This window comes from Scomber japonicus, chromosome 11 (genome assembly GCF_027409825.1).
Source record: "Scomber japonicus isolate fScoJap1 chromosome 11, fScoJap1.pri, whole genome shotgun sequence".
Classification (NCBI taxonomy): Eukaryota; Metazoa; Chordata; class Actinopteri; order Scombriformes; family Scombridae; genus Scomber; species Scomber japonicus.
The window spans coordinates 19,302,763-19,314,159 of NC_070588.1; the positions used below are offsets into that span (position 1 = coordinate 19,302,763).

Genomic DNA, 11,397 nt, shown 5'->3' on the forward strand with positions numbered 1-11,397 from the left:
GAGATTTTTCAGTTATTATCACAGCAGAAATAAACCAGCTTCAAGATTAAAGAGTGCATGCAACTTTGTTTTAAAATACATTCAAGAACATACAAAGAACCATCATCTGATCCTTTCAATGTGTGCCATCTCTGTAGGCTCATACAAGCATCATCATGAGAGTGACTGTTTACTGTATGTAGATGGCTGACACTGCTTTTTTATTCCTTCTTTATTTTTGTTTTCTTCGCCTATGAAGGCAGCATACTAGTATGATAGGTAAACCATCATATTTCAACCCACATATTTAAAATACAACGACTACCGTCCCCAGGGACCCCAAAATAAACTAGAGAATGAAACAATGATAGCAAAATATTAATTTACATCTTCTCAAAACATTATTAGTTATTTAATCAATGTCTCAAAAACATTATTATTGTTTTAGCAATGCTACAGTTAATGTGCATATTATATAAAACTAAAACATAAACTTTTCTTTAATACACATTGTAGCTTTTTATCTCAAGTACAATCTTTCCACAAGGCCTTCAAAATGACCAATGGAGTGCCCCCCCCATGATAATGTGTGTCTGCTTTCTCCTTGGCTTTAGTTTTCATTTAGTTTAGTTTACATGCAGTTGAAAGCTATTCAACAACTTCACTTTATTTTATTTCTTCTTTATCCTCATTCAAGCTTGTGTTACCTGGCTTTTCTTCTTTTGGGCCACACTGGTCCTCATTTTTCTTTTCCAAAGATTGACCCTCATCTGCTGTGGTGCTGTCTGGCTGTCCCTTAGACTGATCTGAGACACCTATGGTGTTGCCCTCTTGTTCGGGGTCTGCATGGGTGTTTTCAATTATGTTTGGAGACACATCAGAGGTACAGGTGTTACTGTTGTCTGCTGTTGTCAGTGTGGCGCACTCAGGGTTCTGGGAGGTGGCTACAGACTGATTCTGTGCCTTATCTATATCTTCCTGTTCATCTACACTTTCAGAGTCATCTTGAGAAACTGGTTTGCCCATTTCTTGCTGGTTACCTTCTTTTGTGTCAGTTCCTCCCTGTGTCAAGTTTGCATCTTGCTCATGTGCTGTTGCTTCTGAACCTTTATGGTCAGAAATTGTGGGTTTCTCCTTGCCAGAGTCATCTGATAAGTCAGATTCTCTGTGATTATTCTCTGTAGTTTCTCCAGTTACCTGGTCTGAGTTCACATCTTCCTCCGGTTTAACAGAGATGTCCTCAGGTGGAGAGCTTTGGGGTGAAGGGGAATGACGCTGTGGGGAAGGAGGAACACTATTGGCAGCTTCTGAACCTTTATGGTCAGAAATTGTGGGTTTCTCCTTGCCAGAGTCATCTGATAAGTCAGATTCTCTGTGATTATTCTCTGTAGTTTCTCCAGTTACCTGGTCTGAGTTCACGTCTTCCTCCGGTTTAACAGAGAAGTCCTCAGGTGGAGAGCTTTGGGGTGAAGGGGAATGATGCTGAGGGGAAGGAGGAACACTATTGGCAGGACAATCCATTGCTCCCTCATCCTCTTCTGCCTTCTTTTCTGACTCTAAAAACAGACAATAAAAAGTATAATCAATTGTGAATAAACACTACATCAGTCTGCTAAGAAAACATTCTTAATAGGCAGCTTTGGTTTAAAAATTAATACGTTTCACTCCATGGTTTTAAAAAAGTGCAGGGAAGTCATCTTTCAAGTGAGCCTTGGACTGCCATAACATGAACAAATACAGTGAATCAAATAAATCTTAATCATGCAGCCATTTTTTAATGAAAATCATTGGTTGAGCTTAATTTGTTAAGACCATACTGAAAAGTTTCAAGTCAATAAATGTAACTCCTGCTGCTACACCCTTTATAGTCAAAAAAATAACTTAGATTTTGTTTGGTTTCATCCAATCCACTGTACTGATGATCACTTTCATATCAGACTTCTTTATTGTACAGTGAAAGGCATAGCTTTACAAAGTAATAAAAGATGTGATAAACATTTATATGGAATTTCTGGAAATTAAGGACACTATAAGAGTAAAGAAGAAGTAGAGTACAAAAGTCAACCAGACCAAACCCATTATAATAAAACAAAGGAAAAAAACCTATGCTGTATAATTTTAAAAGCTGACAAAGATTGAGAGACAGGGTGTCCCCAGAAACAATAAACTCAGTCACCTTTGGGCTCATGAGGAAGCAGCAAGTTAGAGATTTTGGAGTAATCATTAAAATCTTAAAGTCAATCCTAAATCTCAAAAGATTACCTAACTGTTCACAGATTACTCTAGGTTAATTATCTGCCAGCAGCATTTGCTGGATGGAGGCAGGAGATGGTCTTTGAATAGTAGAGCTGCTGTTATCTATCCAGTTGTTATGAGCATGTGAATTACTATTTCAAAGTCATCAGCAGACAGAAATGACAGGAATGCAAGGGATAGTTACATAAACCCAGATTACAGGCACCATGCTAGACAGAATTTTGAGGGGTCATGTGAGATGATTCGGGAATAATTTATCTCGCGCATGTTCTCTCATATCCAATATTTAATATTCAATAAATAGAGTAGAACGTGAGACCAGCTGCACTCATTGCTGGGTTTTAAAAGTGAAAATCAGAGAATAATCAGCATAGTGTTAATTAATGGTTGTGAATTTAACAAAATAATTGAATAAAGTAATTTGAAAAAAATTGAGAATTTGGGATTGATCCCTGCTGTACACTATTCATATAAAGTTAATTCACAATGAGGAAATATTCATTCAAAATATTTTTCTAAACTTTGATAAAAACAGAAAGTAAGAAAAAAGGTCTATAATAGCTGAAAACTATGGAATCACTGGGTTTCTTCCATCCTGCCTACATATAGCTAATGTAATTACTGATACACATTAGCTCCTCTGGAAAAAGAAGACCTGTAAGTCCATTACATATGATGAAATCAATCAGCATAATATATATCAGTCAGTTATAGTATGCTAGCGCTACAGCACTATGTGTAATATGGATAAAACATTTTAATACAGTATGCACCTTTAGAGTAATATAGTACTATATATATCACAATATAGGTAATTTCCTGACTTTTTTGGCTAATCCAGCAAAAAATATACCTGATAAATCAAGGCGCTTCATCACATTGATACAACAGTATCATTCATTATTTTGCAGAATTGTCTGCAATGACCAAAAATGCCTAGTGATATTACAATAACGGTTATCTGGCTATAAACAATGATGCAAAATGACAAGTCTCTATCCTCCCACTGATTTTTGTAAGCCAAACCTAAATTCAGCATATCTAATTAATCATTTTATGTTCACAAACTGAAATGTCTTTTTATTGTGGGTTACTTTCTGCCATGTTGCTGAGTGTTTTCCCCAGCGATTATTCTGAATCTTGCTAATACAATGTAATTTCCAAACCTGTCTGCTCAGGAGCCTCCTCACATGATGAGACCTCTTTCTCTGTGGGTTCTTTGACTTTATCTGCATCTTCTTCTTTGTCCTTGCTAGAAGGATGGGCCGTCTCAGTATTCATATCCGGATGTGTGCTTGGCTTACTATCAGGAGTACGACGATTGTCTGGGTAATATTGGATTATAGATTAGATTATTATGTTATCATATTACAACTGCTAGACATACAATGATCATTAATCTATAAAAAGAGAAAATAATTAAAATATTGCTGCTTTAGCTAACAAAAATACCTTTAATTGAGCCTTTGTCTTGAAAATGTTTTACAAGGTTCTTGACATGCCCTGGAAACAATGAACAGTAAAAATGAATCAGCTGCAACTTTTGCACCAGGTATCAGTTATACAAACAATATTGTTTTGGTGTAACCTTTTTCTGGGGTCATTTCTTGTGCTGTAAAAGAATAAAAAAGAAGATAGGAATGAAACATAAAATAATTACTGCTTCAGTACAAAGTAGGTGCAATCAATTATGATTTGTGTCATTTTCTGAAATTATGTAAATTTCATCACTCTATTCTGTAATGCACTATATAAAGATAAGAAAGCTATAGATATACACACAACATAACAAAAACTTAAAATATAAGTACACGTCATGGATATTTATGTAAGCTCTAAAAGTCAGAGTGAAGCATCCACAAGCCAAATACTTAAATACACTGAGGGTTCTATTATTATCATTTCAGATTTAATACAAATATTTTGCTTTTTTTGCACTCCCTTAACAGCACAAAAAACAAATGAAAATGACACAATTTTCTTGATTTATTATTAGAAATGTGTTCCTAATATGCTTTAATCTTATGTTTTTGTCACTGTAGTAGCACATATATACATGTTAGCAAAACTGAAAAGTTGTTATAAACCTACATGTAGCCTAAAACAGGAGCATAAAACATTCAAAATCAGAGAGCATAACATAAAGCGTCCTTTACCTTCTCCGTTATTCAGATCTGAGTTTTTGACTTCCTTGTGTTCAACATAGTCATTAGGGTTCATACGGCTTTGGTTCGGTTGGCGAAGTTTCTGATTAGAGGGAAGTGTGGGTGCTCTGTCAAGGAAACTACGACTTTCCTCATCTGGAGATTCATTCTTACATGACTCTGAAAAATAAATATAAAATACAATGTAATTCACGAGTAAAAATGAAAAATGAGACCTTTGAATAATGCAGGAATATGTGATGCTAACAAGAAGCTGTCAAATGTTTTAAATCAAAGCCATGGACTGCATCAAATAATTAAAAATAATTCATAATAATAAATTATACAATCAAATGTTTTGGGAGTTTTCATCTGTTAGTCTGACAAAACAAACAAATCAGAAGACATCTCCATGACAACTTGTCATAGTATTTTCTTTCCTGGCATTTTGTGAACCTGTGAATTAATCTCAAATATACTGAGATGAACTGATGATGAAAACAAATGCTCAACAATACCTTTTTTTCCTTTTTTGCGACATGCTTGAGGAGCAAGAAAAGAAGAAGAAAAGCAGGAAAAGAAGAAAGAAACAGTAAGTTTTAGCTGTATACAAAACATCAACATGTACATGGTTTTATCTACATTACTGTTGATAGTGCTGTAGGAACTTGGGATCTCTAAATAAAGAAGAACCTTGTCAAAAATAGAATGGCTCCATGAGTTATTGTTACATTTAGTAAACTGTTACACATAGCTCAGAGAATACACAACAATGAATACCGTATATACTGTATAATGTATCAGCTAGTTCTCCTCATTTGCTCAAAAATATGTTCAATGATCAATATTAAAGTGAGCTTTGTTTTTACTGTACCTTCAATAAGTTTTCTGCGGAACATGAAGCAAAGGACCAGGAGCACCAATACAATAAGAATTGCAAAGATGGAGCCGACAATCACTCCTGCAGAAGAAATTTTGTCTGCACAGGAATAAAGAAGTCAAAATTACAACACCCTATTGCTATAATATTACATTACTATAACAACAATCACATACTGTAGTACCATGTAAGCATGGACATTTCAACCCATGAACATAAACTTGCTTTGAAAATCTGTTGACCTGAAACTCTGAAAGAACCAAGTCTCTTCACATTCAATGATACTGCCAATGCAGCAAAGTATGAAACACATTATTAGTCGATTAATTAACTGGTCGATCCACAGAAAGTTAAATAGCAACTCATCAAATCACTGTTTTACATTTTTTTGAAGGAACAGTGCCAAAAATCTGCTGGCTGCATCTTCTCAAGACATTTGAAGGTGTCACCTTGGACTCTATAGCAGGCATTTTACACATTTTATAGACTAATGCTCAGAATCAGATGAACTAGTAATGGAAATGTTAGTTGGAGCCCTAATCGCATGTGAAATACTGAAAAATACATTTGTTTGACATGACAAAATCTAAATTACCGCTATTACCTGCGACAGGGTGGCAATCCGTTGCAGTGAACGTGGCTGTGTCTTTAGTCAGAGGGTTGCTCGCACCACAACTGTATACTTCAGTATTGTCCTCCAGAGATATTGTTAAGTTTGGGCCAGGCTGCACGATTCCATGTGAACTCCATTCAATCTTCACCAAGGATTGAGGGCGGCTGGACTCTGCAGAGCACATCAGCGTTGCCTGGGTAGCGTTGATCATCTGACACGATATGGTGGGCTTGGTAACTTTGTCTACACACAAAAACATAAATATAAATAAATTGTTTGTACAGCAGCAAATTTCTGTATAACCCCTTAAAACATGATTATAGGGTATAAAGGGCAAATGTAAATACTACTACCATAAATTTCATTCAGTATTACATAGCAATATTTTCTGGAGGGCAAAGTCCCTAAGCTGATAAAGCCATTATACAACTGATAAGGCAAGGTATAAAATCCATTTGATAAGAGATGTATTAAGAGATAATACTGGCTTGAGAAGTGCTGGATAAATGTCTCTACAAACTGGAGGCCTATGTGAATTGTCTGTGGGCTCCACACTAACCCTCAGTACAAGCAGCAGCAGTGGGTTTGAATTGTCTGTAGTTTGAACACAGAAGACCGTGAAAATAAATGTCCAAGTTAAAAATTAGGAAGCAAAAACTGCAGTTTGACTTTAATGTCACTCTCTCTGTATTTTGTTTAACAGGTTGCTTTAGCTTCCTGGTTCAGGAGCCAGTGGGCGGGATTGGAGAGAACGCCAGGAAAGTATCATTCTGCACCTGTGAAGTTTGGGCCTCAGTCTATTTAGTTGGCTTCTTTTTTCATTTCTCTTTTCTTTCACCAAGGCCTCCACCAGTCAGATTGGTTAAGGTTTTGTTTTGTTTGCAGACATCACATCACATCACCTACCAAACTCTGACTAACATTATTATATTTTCTTAAGTTACTATAATAGTCATTTTAGAGGCTTTATTCATGTGTGATTCCCTTCTTTGTTCTGAGCCAGTTCATGACAGATAGTCATTACTGAACTTCACCTTGTTCTGTGACGGGTTCACTGCAGGCAGAGGTTGAAGTAATGTAATTACAAATGCTCACTTTACTGTAACTGACAAGCTATTTCATTTACTTGTACTTTTTTTGAGTATTTTTAAAAGTAAATAATTTTACTTTTACTCAAGTATGGTTTAAATTAAGTAGTTTGTTATATTTGTACATTCATCCATTACTGGGTAAATGATTTATTTGTTCTTTAAAATGATCAACTGATATTGTGAACTAGAAAAAACGTTGTCTTGGACCAGACAGTGACACAAAGCCACAGATGGGACAGAAGACAGTTTGAAAGAAACACCATCAGAGACACAGCAGACTGGCATTGAGGAGTATGAACATGACCTGGCCTGACTGCACTAGACATATTTGCCTTTGCTAGACATCTTTAAAATTAGGTTCCAACCATTTCCTCTTTTCCTTTTTCATGTCATTGCATGGGATGTACATGTAAAGTAACCTTGGGGAATAAATAAGTATTTTTTACTTTGAATATTTGCTTACTTTTTACTTGGGTAATTTATTACTCAATTACTTTTACAATTTCTGTCAAGTAACAGTATTTCTACTTAAGTAGGGTATTTCAGTACTCTTTACACATCTGACTGCAGGTGATAAAATGTTTCAACAAGAGCATCTATACATGAAGTTCACAAGCTTTCTAATGGTTTCTCTGTTTAAATGATGATTTATTAGGTTTGAAAATGAATATAGTAATTGCAGATGTCAGAAGGGAAGTTTGTATATTTTAGTGTGTAGAGTTGTATTTGTACGATTTGAATTTGTTTTAAGGGAACTAAAATGTTCTTTAAAAACATTCAAATCACACATTGTGCATGATTGTGTTTGCAGTGGGTTATTCTTATTTATTGCATGTTTTGATCTTATTAGTTTGATTTGCAGTTAGTGTATTTTATATGTGTATAAGTGATTTTGTTTTAACACATTGAGCAGGTCAGGACAGGTGTGTGCAGTACACTCCCTGAAGATGCCAGAGGGATCACATGAGCTGAAGCTGAGACGAGGGACGCACTGACTAATACGCTGACCAAAATGGATAAGTTAAAGGGAAGTCACAAGTCGTAGAGCAGCTGCATGTGAAACGCTGTCTTTCTGTTGTTTGGTATTGAAGGCAATCCCTGTCTCTCCTCATTGGTGGAGGTCGCCTTTGCAGACGGAGCGTGGCGCTGGGGAGATGGGTGTAGAGGCTGCTTCAAGACCCTCAAATATCGTCGGAATTCAGACTCTGTTGGGCTCACTGACCCCGCTTGGCTCTCACAACCCTAAACTGGATTGAAAGTATGGACTGGGACTATGAACATTTAATTTAATGTTTTATTTGTGATATTTAACAGAGCTTTGTCATGTAAGATTTTAAACCACCTGATAGTTTTATATTTTCTCATCTCTAGTTTTAAATTGACATTTGTTTTTAAGAAACAATTGTCAATTTGCCACAGCCTTATTTGAAGGGTAGGAAAAAATACATTTGCTGTTTGTTTATGTTGTGTTGGCCCAGGATCCTTCAGAGCCTGTCTAAATATCTAGCCCTCTCTTTCAAACTGTGACACAAACAAATTCCTTAATTGCAAATGTCAAATGGAAATACATGATTTCCTAACCAAGTGATATAAACTGAGTTGACAGTAAAACATGTGCCACACCTGTGGGCTACATTATTTAGTTGTAACAGCATTCCAGCCTTGACTCTGAGTGGAAAGGTCTCCATCAGCCTTGCACATCTGACCACTGCAATTTCCCCCTATTCTTTGTTGCTTGAGCTCAAAATTTAAAACAGATTCTGAACTGGATTGTCACCATTCCTTTGCCAGCTGCAACAGGTTTTCCTCAAGTTTTCTCAGGAGTTTGCCGCATTTTGTTTCCCTCTCCCTTCACAAGCCTTCCAAGGCCGTCATACTTCTGATGTGGTGTTGGACAACATTTAATATGGTTTTGGTGTAGAAAAAAAGACCACCAGTACCCCCCCCCCCTCCCCGGCGGTCAACAGAAAGTATCAGCACCCTACCTCACCTTCTCTCTGTATCAAGCAACAAAACTCTCAACAGGTGCGTGTGATATTAGACAACCATTCAGCCCCCCATGAAACACCCACAGCTCTGCCCACACTCACCTCCACACACCTCCACATACACACACACACACACACACACACACACACACACACACACACACACACACACGTACACACATTACCCCTGGTGAGAAAGTGAGAAAACACATCATTGCTGCTACAAAGGGTAAAAATCTTACCTATAACCTCCAACTTGTAAAATGAACGTTTGAAGTCTTTCTTTAATACTGTTTCCAACTCATAGCTTCCACTGTCTTCAAATGTGAGTTCATTGATATTGAGCTCTGCAGTATGCCAGTCAAGGGTCAGCCTGTTTTCATACGGGGGGTACACCTGCTGCTCCTGGCCATTAAACTCTACCACTTTGTTGCCGTTATGTTTCCACAGAATTTCATCAGGTTGTCTGGAGGTGGATGTTATAATGTTGACCTCTTGCCCCTTGAGTGCATATATTGGAGACTGTCCTGCAACTGGACACAGAGAATGGAGAGTTGTAGAATAATAAATATAATGTGGGAAATTGTTTAGTTAGCTCAGTCTAATGATTAAAAGGCACAACTTGCTTTCAACTGCATTTCATGTTCAACAGTGGATGAAGTGTGCATGGTTGTCATGGAGATTGTTCAGCTGCCATAAAAATTCACATTTGACATTAGAGATTATCTTTGAACAGAGAGAGGGGTTACCATCGCCTTCCTCATCTATTACCAACTGTTATCAGATCACAAGGTCACATGGTAACAACTCCATCCACTGATGAAGACCATTTGACAGGGTTAAAAGCTCCAGAAAAAGAAAAGAAAAATCAGACCATAAATATTTCATTTGCATTGTCCAAGTCTTTAATATAATTCAGTTTACTACAGACCACATCTTTGTGGAGCTACAATGGTAAGTCGATTAATTGAATAGCTGATCAAATAAAATAAAAAAATCAGCAATTATTTTAATGATCAATTAATGGGTTCAAACATCCCTCAGTTCCAGCCAGTCATTTGTGAACATTTGTTTATTTTCTTATGTGACTGTAAATATCTTTGAGAAAACAGGCAATTTGAAAATGTCACTTTATTTTATTATTATTTTACCGTTTTCATATTTTATAGAACAAATTATTATCTCATTGATTCAGAAAATAATGAGCAGGTTTGATAATTAGTATCATTACCCATTATTATTTGATAATAATAGTTGCAGCTGCAAATCTCTGGCACAGTGTCATCAAAATGTAGGTAAGTTCACAAAGCTGGGTAGTGTGAGGGTATTGCAGAGCTGTTGTATTATAACATTGCGCAGGTGTTAGTACAGGTGTAACTAAGTCAATGAAATCCACATACTACACAACATCGGTGTTTTGAGGTATATGTCTCTTTCCCTATTACAAACTGGGCTATAAATGGAGCAGTATTAACTGAAATAAACAGATTTAAAACTCGCAACTTGAATAGTGCAAAAGGGATAAATCATTAACATGACATGTTTTGTCGAGCATGTGAGGCGGTCGGGTTTAGCACTCTGCAGAGACGTTTTTAATGCACGTACTATAGAGGTAGGGCAAAGCTAAAAAAACAACCATAACTCACCTAAACTGAAAGCACAGATGAAATAGGCCAGTATATGTAGATGAGCCATAGCAGGAAAACCACTGGCCATACTTTCGGTGTCTTTCTCGCAGGTGTTGAAGGTACAAACAGGTTAAAATAAGTCGAAAGGTTATAGTGTTGATGAGTTATATACCCTGGACGTAGTCTGAAACATTGCACTAAAAAATAACCGCAGATTAACTACAGGGTGTGTTCACTGAATAAGAGTTGGCTAACGCAGTGAAAGTTGAACGAACAGGTAGACAACACCTGAGTTTCCGGTTTCTTTATTTCCCCAATTCTTCACAATAAGTGCGAAACCAGTTCCCACCAGTTCAGTCAGTTGTAAGAGAATAATTACTATCTGTCAAAAAGCTTTATAATATAGAGAAATTACATGTTGTGACTGAAGTGTTTTCTCTCCATATTTTTAGATTTTGCCCTCAAATCTTTCTCTTCGTCAGTCTGCACCAAAAGGCAACATTTCTTAATAAATGAATGAATAAATAAATAAATAAATAAATGGAGGGTGGCTTTATGTATAGACGTGTTCTTATTTTTTTCTTTTCTGACTTTTTTAAATGGCGATATAATAGCATATGTTTTAGTTTGAAAATACCGGACACAGGACAGTTGATATTGGTATTGATTGTAAAATAATGCTACGGTGGAGGTGGAGGTACAGTAGTCTATGAGTTCACATGCAAGTGTGTCAGGACTCAGAAGCTCAAGAAACACCCGAAAACCTAAAACGGTTATGGCTATGAAACTGGGTTTTTCAGTGGTTTGTTTGGTTGACC

The 11,397-nt window shown here is 36.5% G+C and overlaps 2 protein-coding genes and 1 long non-coding RNA gene across 3 annotated transcripts; all 3 read right to left on the bottom strand.

Moving 5' to 3' along the window:
* Positions 1-346: 346 nt before the first annotated feature.
* On the bottom strand, positions 347-3,545 carry LOC128368139 (uncharacterized). Its single transcript, XM_053328897.1, has 2 exons — positions 3,402-3,545; positions 347-1,535 (listed from the first exon to the last, which is right to left on the bottom strand). The coding sequence occupies exons 1-2, from the start codon at positions 3,514-3,516 to the stop codon at positions 646-648; spliced, it is 1,005 nt and encodes a 334-aa protein (XP_053184872.1). The 5' UTR covers positions 3,517-3,545; the 3' UTR covers positions 347-645.
* A 777-nt stretch (positions 3,546-4,322) lies between these two features.
* LOC128367644 (CD48 antigen-like) lies at positions 4,323-10,809 on the bottom strand. The gene is made up of 6 exons (XM_053328257.1): positions 10,598-10,809; positions 9,194-9,484; positions 5,864-6,115; positions 5,254-5,358; positions 4,392-4,559; positions 4,323-4,333 (listed from the first exon to the last, which is right to left on the bottom strand). Exons 1-6 carry the CDS (start codon positions 10,665-10,667, stop codon positions 4,323-4,325), a joined length of 897 nt encoding a protein of 298 aa, XP_053184232.1. The 5' UTR covers positions 10,668-10,809.
* On the bottom strand, positions 4,462-5,281 carry LOC128368169 (uncharacterized). Its single transcript, XR_008321954.1, has 3 exons — positions 5,254-5,281; positions 4,898-4,921; positions 4,462-4,559 (listed from the first exon to the last, which is right to left on the bottom strand). It is a non-coding gene; the product is annotated as an uncharacterized LOC128368169 (long non-coding RNA).
* Positions 10,810-11,397: the final 588 nt, after the last annotated feature.